This window comes from Cuculus canorus, chromosome 28, assembly GCF_017976375.1.
Source record: "Cuculus canorus isolate bCucCan1 chromosome 28, bCucCan1.pri, whole genome shotgun sequence".
Taxonomy (NCBI): domain Eukaryota; kingdom Metazoa; phylum Chordata; class Aves; order Cuculiformes; family Cuculidae; genus Cuculus; species Cuculus canorus.
In genome coordinates this window covers 3,522,915-3,536,580 of record NC_071428.1, presented here as the reverse complement: position 1 = coordinate 3,536,580, position 13,666 = coordinate 3,522,915, and the positions used below count along the sequence as shown (strand labels likewise).

The following is a 13,666-nucleotide window of genomic DNA, read 5'->3' as shown; positions in this document are numbered from 1 at the left end:
CCCCTGGCACAGCCTGGACACAGCGATGTCCCCGGAAAGCACAGAAACGGGGGACACAGCCCATGTCCTGCATCCTGGTGGCATCAGGAACGCTCAGAGCTCGGGGTGGGATGATGCTCTCGGCAAATGGGATTTTTGGGGGGATACATCATGGGTGCTGAGGGATGCTGGCATCTCCCCGCTCTGGTTTTCCCCCTGCTCTGTGCCAGCTCTGGTGCTTTTTATGTCTCTCCCTGGCCGTGATGAAGAGCAAAACTCAGAACCCCCCCCGCGTGCGACGCCGGGGACACCGATAACCCCGGGGACACCGATAACCCCAGGGGACACCGATAACGCCAGGGGACAGGGCAGAGCCCTACTTGAGATGGAAAGTCCTTGGCAAATTCCCCTCATCGAGAGGCCACACGGTCCTGGGGGACAGAGGCCAGGCGAGAGAAGGGGCAGCTTTACGTTGCTTTATTAATTGAGAAGGCGAAACTCCATTAGTCACGCTCGTTAATGCCCGGCCCTCCAGTGTGCTTGCAGCAGCCAGAGCCCTCGTGGCTGCAGGGAGCGGGAGTGGGCAAGGGATAGGCTGGGGTTGGGGAACACGGAGCCTGTGCTGCCTGGATTTGACCCCCTTTTTGGCCCAGCGATGAGCCCAGCTTCTCCAGCAAACCCCAAACATCCAACAAGCCCCAAAGCAGGCTGAGGTGTGGGGAGCAGCTCCATCAGAGGATGCCCCGAGCACCCTAACCCAGCCCTATTGCTCCATCAGAGGATGCCCAAACCACCCAAAATCACCAGGAGACCCTTCCTCACCCTATACCTCAAGCTCTCCACTTGGGTGACGAGGGCCAGTGTCCCACCACCATCTCTTCTGCTCAGCCCACCTCTCCTCCTAGCGTTCCTACTTCCCTGTGAAGCAGTAGGTGCCGTAGGTCCTCATCTCCTTGCTGGGAAAGCCAAAGCTGCGGACTCCAGGATCTGGTAGCCCCCCACAGCGTTCACGTGGGTTGGTTATGGGGTACCGCACGCTGCCATCCGCCAACCACCCCCCATCGCAGCGATCCAGCTGGGAGAACTTCCAGGCGGAGTAGAGCTGCCCAACTTTAGCAATAGCAGCTCCATGGTTGCGGCACGCTTGCCCGGCCTCCTTGAAGTTCAGGTGGCCCCGGATGAAGTAGACTTCACCTAGGGTTGGATGGGGTGAGAGGCCCCCAAGGTGAGCAACCCCAGCCCTGATGCAAAGCCAGGTGGCCAACGGGGTTTGGTGCCAACGTGGGAGGGATAAGGGAGCCCAGAGCTACCTTGAAGAGCAGAAGTGAAGCAGAAAGCATCGTATCGATCCTTCTGCTTGTCCCTGGCCCCGTAGGTGCGGACACCTGGTAGGAGGAGGCGGCCACCGCACGGCTCCCGGGAGTTGATGATGGGGTAGTGGACAGTCCCATCAAGGACCCATCCAGCGTTGCACCAATCCAGCCCCTCTGTCCAGGCTGTGGGACAAGAGGCAGCTCAGCACCACTCCCTCCCTCCCCTCCTGTGCCCACTGAGGTGCGTTTCGGGGTGGATAAGATGTTTTTTTAAGATGCTTCACCTTTGTAGAGCTGCTGGTAGGTGGCGAGGCGGGAATCCTGCTGCTCGCAGGCTCGCTTGGCTTCATGGTAGTTGAATTTGTAGCGCCCATTGCTGGGCTGGTAGGGGAAGACGATGCCTATCGGGACATGGGTGGAAACAGAGGATGAAGGAGATGCTCTCCCCAAGGAGGCTTTGATTTATCATCCCACAAGGGGACAAAAGGGGTGGAAGCACCCAGGCATGGACCAACAGTCCGATCTAGGACCCACTCTTTGCTCTCCCCTCTGTCCCTGAGGGGGGTGTTGGAACAGGTTCAGAGGAGGCTACAAAGGTCATCTGAGGGCTGGAGCACATTCACTATGAGGACAGGCGGAGAGAACTGAGGTTGTTCAGCCTGGAGAAGAGAAGGCTCCGGGGAGACCTTAGAGTATCTTCCAGTCCTGAAAGGGGCTCCAGGAAAGCTGGGGAGGGACTTTTTCCCAGGGTCTGGAGTGATAGGATGAGGGGGAATGGCTTTAAATTGGAAGGGGGAAGGTTTAGAGTAGACATTAGGATGAAATTCTTCACGATAAGGGTGGGGAGGCCCTGGCCCAGGTTGCTCAGGGAAGTGGTGGAGGTGTTCAAGGCCAGGTTGGATGGGGTGAGCGCCCTAATCGAGTGGGAGATATCCCTGCCCATGGCAGGGGATTGCAACTGGATGGGCTTTGAGGTCCCTTCCAACCCAAACCATTCTATGATTCTACGATGGGACAGGAGGGAACCCAGCCTCACCTTCAAGGTGCAGCGTGAGCGAGACGCTCTCGTCGTCCAGCCCATTGACCAACTGGCAGCGGTAGCGACCCTCATCTTCCAAAGCCACATCGGTGATGGTGAGCGAGGCATCATAGCGGTGGCTGTGCCGCAGGCGCACTCGGGGGCTCAGCGGCCCGTAGTTCTTATAGTACAACCCGTTGGTGATGATGATGATGTTCTCCCGGTAGTTGGCCGGCTCCACTTTGCTCCACTTCACGCGGTAGTTGCGGGGCAGGGCGCGCAGGACGCAGGGCAGGGTGGCCGTGGCTCCCCGTTGCGTGTGCACCGTGGTGTGGAGGGGCTCCAGCAGGTACTGCATGTGCGGGGGGGCTGTGGCACACCCCCAGCTGCCTCAGCATTGCCTCATCACTGCTCTGGTCCCACCACCCCCTACAACTCCTCCTCCCTGGTGCCCCTCGGCATCTCCAGCCTGGTTTCCACCACCCAGCCTGGCTCCTTTTCCTCCCTCCTGCTATCCCTGGGATGCACAGCTCAGCTCCTGCCCTGGGTGCCCCCACCCAGCATCATCTCCATCCTCCAGCCGTGACCCCAAACAGCAGCATCCCGGCCTCCCCCCAAGCCCTGCTCCCTACCCGGGCTCCCTGTCGGCCTCTGGAAGATGCTCGACGCTGGTGATGCTGCCGAGAGCCAGAGGGAGCCGAGCAGGAGAATCCAGCGCATCCTCAGAGCCAGGGGCAGGACGGTGCCTGGTGGTCAGGGATGCGCAGAGGGACAAACGTTGGCTTTGGTGGGGCCCAGGAGGCACCTGCGGTGCTCGCTGCCAGGGATGCTGCGGAGCCAACGCATGGTCCTGCTCCACTCGGGGCTCACCAGCTTTTATTGTGCAAATCGGACATCACCTCGCAGGCCACGGAGCCAACAGAAGCTGCCAACCCTCCTCCCTGTCTTCCCACACCTCTTACCGTCCCCAGCCGTGTCCTTTGCGGTTCCACCGTTCCCATCCAACACCTCCGGCGATCGTCCTGCCCCGGTGCCCTCCGTCTCCATCACGGCCGCCCCATTGCGGGGCTGAAGGCTCTGGAAAGGTCAAACCTGCGTCGCAGTGCTGCCGGAAAGAGGGGACACAGGGACGCAGGAGTCCCTTCCCGTTTTTTTTCTCCTTTATTTTTGGCCTCCCGACACCTCCCCGAGGAACGCACGGGGAGGAGGAAGCACAATTTCCCATTGTAAGCATCTTTCTCTTTATTGTTCTGCTGGGCAAAAACACAGAGCGCCCTGCTAACAAACATCCCTTTATTTGCCGGTCACAGCGTCGGGGAAATCAGGGAATACGGCAGCACCACAGAGGGCTCCGGCAGTACTTTGGGCTGGCAAACCCTTGGATCTCAGTGCTGGGGCAGAGCTCGCTGCTCTTGCGGGCAGCAAGATGGTTAGTTTTTAATCAAGCCTCTTACGGGAGGGATTGCTGCTCCCTTTGGCTGCACAAGAGGGTTCCTGCTGCTCTTGCATCCCGCCAGCCCTCCGAAAGGACATTGGAGAAGCTTCTCCATCCCCACCTTGGGGCTGGGGTGGTGCTGGGAGCAAAACAAGGCCACACAATGCGGCTGTGTTCTGGGCTCCCTTATCTTCGCCCTCCCCCAGGGTCCCGTTCTCCAGGGGCGGAGGAAGCTCTTCTCAAAGGAAACACAAGACAAGCAGCATCTGTCCCCGGCACCAAAGGACACGGGGAGCCTGGGTTTGCCGTGGCACGCATGGCACGATCCTCCACGAGGGGAAGCGGCACCAGGGCTTACGCTGGTTCCTCAGCTCCTTCCCTGCGGCAAAACCAGAGCAACAGCACATGTTCCCCTCCTGCATCCCCCCACGGTGATTCAGGGAATGAATCGTAGAATGGTTTGAGTTGGAAGGGACCTTAAAGGTCATCCAATTCTAACCCCCCTAACCTCCCGCTGGATCAGGGGCTCCAAGCGCCATCCAACCTGGCCTTGAACACCTCCCTGTTAGATCCATAGCTGCTCTGAGAGCGCCTGTGATCTCTTTTTATCACACCCCCTGATCCATCCCATACTGGGAAAGCAGATCCTGCCCCACCCTCTCCTCCAGCAGTGCCTCCAGGGCTTCTTGGCCGGAGGATTCTGTTTCCCAGCTCTGTGGTACCATCAATGAGATGAGCGGTTCCTTGCATTCTTCCCGAGTGAAGGCAGCAGCTGCACCCCTCGGCTCTCACGAAACCTCCAAAAGTGACTCATTCTCCTCCTCCATCCCGTCAGGGCATGACCCCAACCCGATACTGCTTCTCTGAGATCATTATTTGGCCCCAGTGCAGAGGAAATGAGTTCCCCGAGTCACTTCTCAAACACCCGCTGTGTTTTCCTTCTCGGATCCTTTTCTTTTCCTCTCCCTTTATGGGATCCGTACCGGCTCTCGGTGCGGTGCAAACACCTCCCTGAAAAAGCAGAAGCAGCCAAAACAAAGCAAAGGAAACCTTGGTGTTCCAGTTTTCCCTCCTTCTCCTGGCACCGGCTCGGAGTGCCCCTCACCCTTGTTTTTCTCCTTCTCCCTGCACAGCCCCTCTTCACCCACGCCGTCATTTTTGTGCAAAGCTCTGCCCACCTTTTGCTCGTTAAAATGAGCCAAACCCATCATTGTTCCGCTGCCCGTGGGGTTTCAGCCTGGCTTTGCTGAGCTTCGCTGCAGCAGGTCACCCCCTCTCTGCCCTTGCTGTGCCACCTTCCACCTCTATTCGTCCTGACCCCCCCAAAACCATCCCGTTTCTCCTGTGCCAAAGGCTGAAATCTTAGCGGTGGGGAGTTTTACCACGGCTGCTCCCACCCTCAAATCCCACCTCAGCCCTCTGGCACCCAGCTGAGATGGACATTGACACCAAACCCCTTGGTGACTTTCCCGTATCAGGCGAACACAGGCGCCGAGGCATGCCGGGGCAGCTGGCTCTTGGTTTCCGTGTTGGCAACGCCATTCCGCTCCCGGTTGACTCTTCCGCCCTTGGGAAATGCCGAAGCAAGGGCAGGACCTGGCAGCCGCCCTGGCAGGCGGAGTTTGCAGCCCAAGCATGTATCTCCTCGTGTTTCTTTAGTTTCAAGAGGTTTGCCTGCCCTGGTCACTCCACACCATGCCTGAACACAACATCGTCTCAAGGCTTCAGCTTTCTGGGCTGTGCTTCTTCCTCCAAATCCTCACCATCATCCTCTTCGCTGCCTTTGTCCGGTACAGCCCTGAGAGCAGCTCCAGCCTCTGCTCCCAGCAGCTGAACTGCAGCTGGAGGAACCAGGGCTCGGATCTTCAGCACCCTCGTGAGTATCGCCATCCTGGTTGAGTGCAGAGAGCAGCTCTACTTGGTCCCCCGGTGCTGCTGAGGAGGTGACATGGGTTGTCACCACGCTCAGTCCAGCCTATAGACCTGTCACCAGCTCTGGATTAAGCTCCAGAGTAAAGCAGAGGAGGGGAAAAATCAACCTGCAGGGCTGGGTACCGATTCATCTCACCAAGGAGGGGTTGGTGGGCAAAAAGCAGGTGTCCTGCAGGAATTTCCCACCTGTTTGGACAAAGCCAAATCCCAACAGGGAGTGGGACCACTCAGGACTGTCACAAACCTGCCCTCCCATCCATGGGGGGAGCACGGCAGCTACTCCTGGTACTTTGGGGTGTGCAAAACTTCCCACCAACCTTCTGGGTTCTGCAGTGCCGTGGGGTTTGTGCTGAGCCCCTTTCAGGGATGATTTGGCTCCCTTGGTGCTGCTGCAGCATCAATGTGAGGCTGGAGGTTCAAACCACTCGGAGCATCCTCCTGCGTGCCGACATCCCTGTGGAGCTCATCCTTGGCTGGGGGTGAGGGTCTGAAGTTGGCTTTTCCAAGGCAAGGCAGGAGATTGGGAAGGAGCCTCCGGAGTGCCCTGGTTGAGGGAGAGGAGCTGAGCAGAGCTGAGCAAGGAGAGGGCAGGTTCTCCCAGTTTCACCTGCTCACGTTAACCCCACCCAGCATAGGCAGTGACTCAGGCTCCGGCGCACAGGGAAGGATGGGGCAGAGCTCTCGGCACAGCTGAGGGGTGCAAAGGGCGTTTAACCCAAGTGAAAATCGGGTCCCATTTTTCTCCGATTACTCCTGGTTTGCTGTTCACCCACTTGGTCTTCTTGTCCCATGAAGAGGGAGGTGATATTTTCAGGAGCAGCAGAGACGTCCTGGGTGGTGGTTGACATCTCAGACCCATCTTTGTGTTGGTGTAAAGGATGCAGATGCCTCTCAGCCACCTCAGGAGGTTTCTGGGCTGCGGGTTGAACCACGTGCATGTACCAAGGTGTCTGCAAACAGGGTGGCAGGGACTGCGTCAGGTGGGGATGGCTTTACCTGTCACTAGCGTAAGCAACAACCACTCCTATCCTCCCATGGAGATCTCCAAGGGAGATCCAAGGCCAGATCCACCACAGTTCCAGAGAGGCGTAGGTGGACCAAGGTTGATTTATATCAGCTAAATCCTTTAGTTCCCCCAAACCTGTCTGAGCCTCTTTGGGAGAACCTGCAGGCAGGAGGGTGACTACTCTCCAGACATCTCCAGACTCATCCCTCTGCCTCCGCTCCTCCAGGTTTCAGGGATGTCCACCTCCAAGCTCTCCTTGGCTTTGGGCTCCTGATGGCCTTCCTCAGCCGCTATGGACTGGGCAGCGTGACCATCAGCATCCTCATCGTGGCCTTTGCCATCCAGTGGGCTGTCCTCATCCAGGGATTCTTATACTCCTTCCTGAATGGCAAAATATATGTGGGAGCTCAGAGGTAACGTGGGCAAGGGGGTGATGGTGCCACTGCCTGGCAGCGACGTCCAATCCTGGCACGCTGGCTCCCTCCTGTGTAAAACTCACAGCTCTGCTTTGGAGGAGGCTGCCGGGTTATTTGTGCACCACGCTTGCCAGTGCTGCCAATTTGGGGGGTACACACGCCCAACTGTCCCTTAGTCACCAACACAAATGGTTTGGGTTGGAAGGGATCCTAAAGATCATCCAGTTCCAACCCCCCTGCCATGGGCAGGGACACCTCCCACTCGCTCAGGGGCTCTAAGCCCCATCCAACCTGGCCTGGAACCCCTCCAGGGATGGAGCAGCCACCACTGCTCTGGGCAACCTGGGCCAGGGTCTCATCACCCTCATCGTGAAGAATTTCTTCCCACCATCTAGTTTAAATCTTCCCCCTTCCAATTTAAAGCCATTTCCCCTCATCCTATCACTCCAGGCCCTGGGAAAATGTCCCTCCCCAGCTTTCCTGGAGCCCCTTTCAGCACTGGAAGCTGCTCTGAGGTCTTCCTGGAGCCTTCTCCAAGCTGAACAACCCCAACTCTCTCAGGCTGTCCTCATAGCAGAGGTGCTCCAGCCCTCAGATCACCTTTGTGGCCTTCTCTGGACCTGTTCCAACAGCTTCAAAACCTTCTTACGTTGGGGATTCCAGAACTAGACTCAATACTTACAAGGCTCGGGCTGCTCATTCGGCTTGCGGGAGTGGTGGGATGCAGGGTCAGCTCCCATCCTCCCCAACCCTTCTCTCTCCAGCCCCACACCTTCCTTCTCCTTCCCAGCATGGTTAGTGCCGACTTCTGCACCGCAGCCGTTCTCATCTCCACTGGAGCTGTGCTGGGCAGAGTAAACCCCGTCCAGATGCTGCTGCTGACCCTGCTAGGTGTCACCCTCTTCACTCTCAACGAATACCTCCTGCTCAGTCTCATGGGGGTGAGTCACTGACTGGGAAGGACCACCAGAAATGGGGTCACCATGAGCTTAGGCTCCTCATGTCAGGACTCATCTTGTCTGTAGAGATAAATCCCTTATTTCCCCTTCCTCCAGTGGTTTTCTGTGTTCGACAGGTAAGCGACAGCGGGGGCTCCTTGACCATCCACACCTTTGGTGCTTATTTTGGCTTGACCGTTTCGCGGATTTTGCACCAGCTCCATGTGGACAAGAGGAAAAAGCAGCAGGACACGGGGCACCAGCCAGATTTCTTTTCTGTGGTCGGTACGGAACTCAAATCCTACAAGACTGGAACCAGAGATGTGGTGGGGGAAGGACCATCACCAAAATTAGGATATTGTGGTTGTGGCTTTGACCAGCAGAGTCCTGCAGACCATCAATGACAGAGGTCTTCTACCTCCCTGTAGCAGCTGCACCACCCTGTCTGGGAGAAAGCTTTTTCTTGTGTCCAACCTGAACGTCCCACACTGCAAACTGTGGCCACTTGAATCTCTTGACACTGACAAGAAGTTTCTCTCCCACAAGGGATCAACCACAATGTCAAAACTTGCCCACTGCCCTCCTCTACAGGAACCATCTACCTGTGGATCTTCTGGCCCAGCTTCACCTCAGACACCACGGTGAGTGGTAACACCAAGCCCTGGGCACTGCTCAACACTTACTTCTCACTGGCAGCAAGCACCTTGGCCACCTTTGTCCTTTTGCCTGTCCTCCATGAGGAGAACACCGTGAAGATGGTAAGTCCTCTCCTGGAACAAACCCCAACCTTGTGCACTGGCCACGTCGCGTCCTACAGGGATGGCGAGCACTGGGCCAAAAGGGGAGGCTCATTAGGCTTTCTTAGGTTCATTAAGACCCAGTTTGATCCCTCAGGAAGCCCAAAGTCCCCAGCCTCATTCTGATGTTCTCCATGGAGCTAATTCCCCCAACTATGTCCTGCTCCACCAGGTTCATATCCAGGATGCCACCTTGGCCAATGCTGCCATGATGGGGATGGCTGGAGAGATGTTGGTCACCCCCTTTGGGGCCCTCATTGTGGGGTTTCTAGCTGGCCTTATCCCACCACTTGCCTTCAGATTCCTCACGGTGAGTCATCTCGGGACAGCTGAGGACACCAGTCCCAGGCCAGGGCATCACCTGGCTTTGAGGGACGCTGGATTGTCACCCTGCAGCTCCCAAACCTGCAAACACTGATCTTGGGTAAGCATCCTCCATCCCAACCCTGGTTCTTCCTTACACTCTCTCCAGCCCACCTTGAGCTCCAGGCTGAAAACTCAGGACACATGTGGGGTTCACAACGTCCACGGGCTGCCGGGAATCCTGGGCTCCTTACTGGGGACACTGCTGACCGCACTGGCCACTGCGGACACTTACGGTGGCAGGTGAGAAGAACCAAAATCAGGGGTGTCCATGACTCCATGCACCAAGCTGGGGCCACCACGACCCCTGAAAACGAGGTGCTCCGTGTACCTTCTGTTACAGCAACCCCTACGTCACCAAAAGCTGTGAGCAGAGACCCCATTTCCTTACCCAGGAGAACAAGGTCCCCCAAAATCTGACCCTGCTCCCATTTGCAGGCTGGAGCTCGTGTTCCCGCTGGTGACCCAGGGCAGCCGGACAGCCAGCGACCAGGCGTTCTACCAGCTCTGCGCCCTGCCCATCACGCTGCTGCTCGCCACGCTCGGGGGCTGCCTCACCGGTGAGTTTTGACCCTGTTGGGACAGGACAGATGGGTGAGAGGGGCAGGAGAACTGATGGATTTCGGGGAAAAGCCAGGAGCAGCCCAAAGAGGACCCTTTCCATCAGCTGGTGTGGGCAGAGCCCAGTGGTGCTCAGTGCTGCGCAAACCTCTCGAGGCAGGAGGTTCCTCCAGGACTAGGGGCAAGGCTGGAGCTCCACTCAGGACTGGGTTTTCCACCAGGGTTGAAGCTGCCCCCAAGACCAGGGTAGAGGCCAGAGCTGCTCCCAGGACCAAGGTCGTGCTGAAGTTGTCTCCAGGAGGAGGGCCAGAGTCAGGGCTGCTCTCAAGATCACAGTCAGTGCTGGAGTTATCTCCAGGACCTCAGTTGGAGCTTCCCCCAGGACTGGGGCAGGGGCTGTCTCTGGGGTCAGAGACGCTTTGTGGTCAGAGCTGATCCCAGGACCAGGGTTGGAGCTGCCCCAGATTCAGAGCTGATCCCAGGACTGGGGTGGGAGCTGCCCTGCAGTCAAAGCTGCTCCTAGGACCAGGGTTGGAGCTGCCCTGGGTTGGAGCTGACCTCAGGATTGGGGAGGGAGCTGCCCTGGGTTCAGAATTGTCCCCAGGATTACAGATGAAGCAGATCCAGGGGCTGAAGGTGCCCCAGGATTAGGGATGGAGCTGCCCCAGGGCCTGAAGGTACCCCAGGATTAGGGATGGAGCTGCCCCAGGGGCTGAAGGTACCCCCGGATTAGGGATGGAGCTGCCCCAGGGGCCGAAGGTACCCCAGGATTAGGGATGCAGCTGCCCCAGGGGCTGAAGGTACCCCCGGATTAGGGATGGAGCTGCCCCAGGGGCTGAAGGTGCCCCCGGATTAGGGATGGAGCTGCCCCAGGGGCCGAAGGTACCCCAGGATTAGGGATGGAGCTGCCCCAAAGGCTGAAGGTGCCCCAGGATTAGGGATGGAGCTGCCCCAAAGGCTGAAGGTGCCCCAGCATTAGGGATGGAGCTGCCCAGCCCGGCTCTGCCGCTAGATGTCAGGGGAAGCCCGGCGAGAGGAGCCCATCCTGGTCCCCTCCCGCCTCTCAAACGCCCTCACCCGGCGCTTTCGGCATCCTTAGGAGCGGTCTTGAAGGTGAAGGGGCTGAGATCTCCCCTGGATACGCGGCATCTGGAAAACACGGTCCTCCAGGAGGTAAAGCTTGAGTTTTTTTCTCGGAAAAAAGGGATTTACGGTGCTCCCTCCCCTCCTTCTCCTGCAGCTGCCTTTAGCGTGGGAGGCAGCTTCTTTAAAGCCCTCCAGGTGGCCCTCATCCAGACCTGATTTGGCCCATCAGGGCCCTTTTCTGCCCTTCTCTGTGTCTCTGTGTTGGCACAGGAGGCTGAGGAAGGATGTGACGGCAGGATGAGCAGAAAGGAGCCGGGCACCAGCACCTTGGTATGATGACCCCGAAGCCCTGGTGAGGTCCTGCACCTCGAGGCTCAACGCTCTGCTGGCATCACCAGTGCCAAACACCTTCTGGCTGCCTCAATGTCCCAGCTGTCTGCTCCGGAGACAGCCAGGCTTGTCCCAGGAGGAGTCAGCTCCTGGTCCCAAAGGTTTGGGGAGCTGTTGGGTGCCCACGGGCCTTTGCTGGGTGGAGAGATGCTGCAGTGATACCGGTGCTTGCTGTGGGAGTGACCCACCAACGCTTCAGGGTGTCCAGACTTGGCTCAGCCACATCCTCTCTGTGCTCTGTGCCTCAGTTTCCCTCTCTACTGCTCTCCAAAGAGAGGAAGGTGAGGAGGGGGGTTGTCTCAGGGAAGGGGTGTGTACCCGGCTCCACAGAAAGCAGCTAAGATTTTCTACTTTCACTTTTGTACACAATTAAAACACTCAGATCTTTTGTAGCTTCAGGATTTGCTGATGGATTCTTGCACCACCTGAGTTTCCTTCAGGTTTCTCTCCAGGACAGAAAGCGAAGCCCCCAGGATCCTCTTCATCCTAGAGATGGATGCCCGTGCTGGGAGTTTCATGGGCTGCTCCATCCCTGCTGTTGTCCTCTCCTCCTGAAGGGTCCACTGATGGAGTCTTGGCCACCAGAGGTTGGGACCAACATGCAGGGGCAAGACAAGGGTGACATTGGGGTGACCAGCACAGGGGTGACCCTGTGTTCCCCTCACCACCCATTGTTTTGCACTGGGAATTGGGGCCAAGACAATGCCCCCCTCCTCAAAAAAAGGCCTGTTGGGAGAGGGGTTCTCTCTCGGCCACTGCAGCCCCCAGGTTCTCCTGCTTTCCAGGACCCCTGGCAGCACCCAAGGCTCGCCTCCAAATGCTCCTCATGAAGAGAATCATAGAATAGTTTGGGTTGAATGGACCTCAAAGCCCATCCAGTCCCACCCCTGCCATGGGCAGGGACACCTCCCACTGGCTCAGGGGCTCCAAACCCCATCCAACCTGGCCTGGAACCCCTCCAGGGATGGATGGAGCAGCCACAACTTCCCTGGGAAACCTGTTCCAGTGTCTCACCATTCTCATGGTGAAGAAATTCTTCCTTATGTCCAGTATAAATCTGCCCCTGTCCAGTTTATGCCCATTCCCCCTCGTCCCATCCCCACAATCCTTTATGAACAACCCCTCTCCAGCTTTCTTGGAGCCCTTTCTGGTACTTGAAGGTCTCTCTAAGGTCTCCTTGGAGCCTTCTCTTCTCCAGGATGAACAACCCCAACTCTCTCAGCCTGTCCTCGTTGGAAGGGTCTCATCCTGCCTGCCCTGTCCTGCATCTCCTGCCTGTAAGCGGGAATGTGGCAGCTCCAGGGAAGCCAGGTGGGTCCTGCAGCACCTGGACAGGCCAGGACACAGCCCCAAAGGGCTCCCAGAGGAGTGATGGTGGCTCTGTCGGGGTTCCCAGCTGGAGGAGGCTTTGGTGACCCATCTCCCACGAGCCCCAGGGCGACTGGCAGATGCTTTCACACCTCCAGTGCCAGACTCCAGCACTCCTCACGTGGGGATGCTATGGGCTCAGGTGTCCCCAGCTGCCACCACCGTCCCCAGGGGAGGGGACAGGGGGTTCAGGGCCAGCAGACCAAGGTTTGGAGCGAATGGTTTGCTACCCAACCGAAGTAGATACATTCAGGACCTTCATGTTTTAACATCGGCCGCTGCTGAAACACGGGGTTTTTGAAACGATTGCATCAAAGATGCAAAAAAACTCCATAAAAATAATTTGGTTTTAGGCTGACCATAAAACATCACTTTTAAACATGGCTCTTTATCCTTTCTAAAATGAATCAAACCAAATTAGAGATGATTTGGAATCTGAAGCATTGCTCCACAACAGAAATGCAAAACTTCTCACTTTGATAGAAGTCAAACCATGACTTAAACTTCTCCAGTTTCAGATGTTCATTACAGGAAACCTGGTGAAATCCAAACGTTTTGGTGACACTGGATTCCCACAAAAAACCTCACAGGGAAGTGGGCCACGTGGCTCCGTTCCTGCTGCCACTGCAGGAATTCGGAGGGTTTCTGCTGTCCCTGCTCTGTGCAAAACCCAACCCCACTCCATGGTCAGGTCGTAGGGGATGAGAAATCCCGCATGCGTGGGATGTGCTCCCCACTCCCAAGAGGCAGAAGCAACATGAGGACCATAAAATCATAGTATCACTGGGTTGGAAAAGACCTCTTGGATCATCGAGTCCAACCATTCCCATCTACCACTAAACCATGTCCCTGAGCACCTCGTCTACCCGTCTTTTAAACACCTCCAGGGATGGGGACTCCACCACCTCCTTGGGCAGTTTCAGTGCCCGATGACCTTCTCTGTTAAATTTCTTTTTCTGATATCTAGTCTGACCCTCCCCTGGCGCAGTTTGAGGCCGTTCCCCCTTGTCCTATCACCCTGGGAGAAGAGCTCAGCTCCCTCCTCTCTACACTCTCCCTCCAGG

The 13,666-nt window shown here is 57.2% G+C and overlaps 2 protein-coding genes across 10 annotated transcripts; one reads left to right on the top strand and one right to left on the bottom strand.

Annotated features, from left to right (window-relative positions):
- Positions 1–437: 437 nt before the first annotated feature.
- On the bottom strand, positions 438–6,243 carry HAPLN2 (hyaluronan and proteoglycan link protein 2). Of its 7 annotated transcripts, XM_054051182.1 has the most exons (8): positions 5,156–5,413; positions 4,468–4,756; positions 3,273–3,415; positions 2,943–3,056; positions 2,329–2,679; positions 1,577–1,693; positions 1,290–1,475; positions 439–1,173 (listed from the first exon to the last, which is right to left on the bottom strand). In XM_054051182.1, exons 3-8 carry the CDS (start codon positions 3,355–3,357, stop codon positions 890–892), a joined length of 1,137 nt encoding a protein of 378 aa, XP_053907157.1. In that variant the 5' UTR covers positions 3,358–3,415; positions 4,468–4,756; positions 5,156–5,413; the 3' UTR covers positions 439–889. The 7 variants fall into 7 exon arrangements, with proteins under 7 accessions (XP_053907161.1, XP_053907157.1, XP_053907158.1 ...); XM_054051183.1 differs by lacking the exons at positions 4,468–4,756; positions 5,156–5,413 and adding an exon at positions 5,995–6,243; XM_054051181.1 differs by having other exon boundaries at positions 4,402–5,414.
- Positions 5,436–11,608, top strand: RHBG (Rh family B glycoprotein). Of its 3 annotated transcripts, none has more exons than XM_054051178.1 (10): positions 5,436–5,621; positions 6,910–7,096; positions 7,890–8,040; positions 8,175–8,322; positions 8,629–8,678; positions 9,007–9,144; positions 9,307–9,440; positions 9,636–9,757; positions 10,858–10,931; positions 11,074–11,608. In XM_054051178.1, exons 1-10 carry the CDS (start codon positions 5,441–5,443, stop codon positions 11,143–11,145), a joined length of 1,257 nt encoding a protein of 418 aa, XP_053907153.1. In that variant the 5' UTR covers positions 5,436–5,440; the 3' UTR covers positions 11,146–11,608. The 3 variants fall into 3 exon arrangements, with proteins under 3 accessions (XP_053907153.1, XP_053907152.1, XP_053907151.1); XM_054051177.1 differs by having other exon boundaries at positions 8,629–8,795; positions 11,115–11,608; XM_054051176.1 differs by having other exon boundaries at positions 8,629–8,795.
- Positions 11,609–13,666: the final 2,058 nt, after the last annotated feature.

Coding starts and splice junctions, on each gene's coding strand:
- HAPLN2 (XM_054051183.1), bottom strand. CDS start 3,357: ATGGAGACGGAGGGCACCGGGGCAGGACGATCGCCGGAGGTGTTGGAT. Junction 2,680..2,942: donor GAGGCCGACAGGGAGCCCGG/GTAGGGAGCAGG, acceptor GGTGTGCCACAG/CCCCCCCGCACATGCAGTAC. Junction 1,694..2,328: donor GCTCACGCTGCACCTTGAAG/GTGAGGCTGGGT, acceptor ATGTCCCGATAG/GCATCGTCTTCCCCTACCAG.
- RHBG (XM_054051176.1), top strand. CDS start 5,441: ATGCCTGAACACAACATCGTCTCAAGGCTTCAGCTTTCTGGGCTGTGC. Junction 8,041..8,174: donor TCCTGCTCAGTCTCATGGGG/GTGAGTCACTGA, acceptor TGTGTTCGACAG/GTAAGCGACAGCGGGGGCTC. Junction 10,932..11,073: donor AAAACACGGTCCTCCAGGAG/GTAAAGCTTGAG, acceptor TTGGCCCATCAG/GGCCCTTTTCTGCCCTTCTC.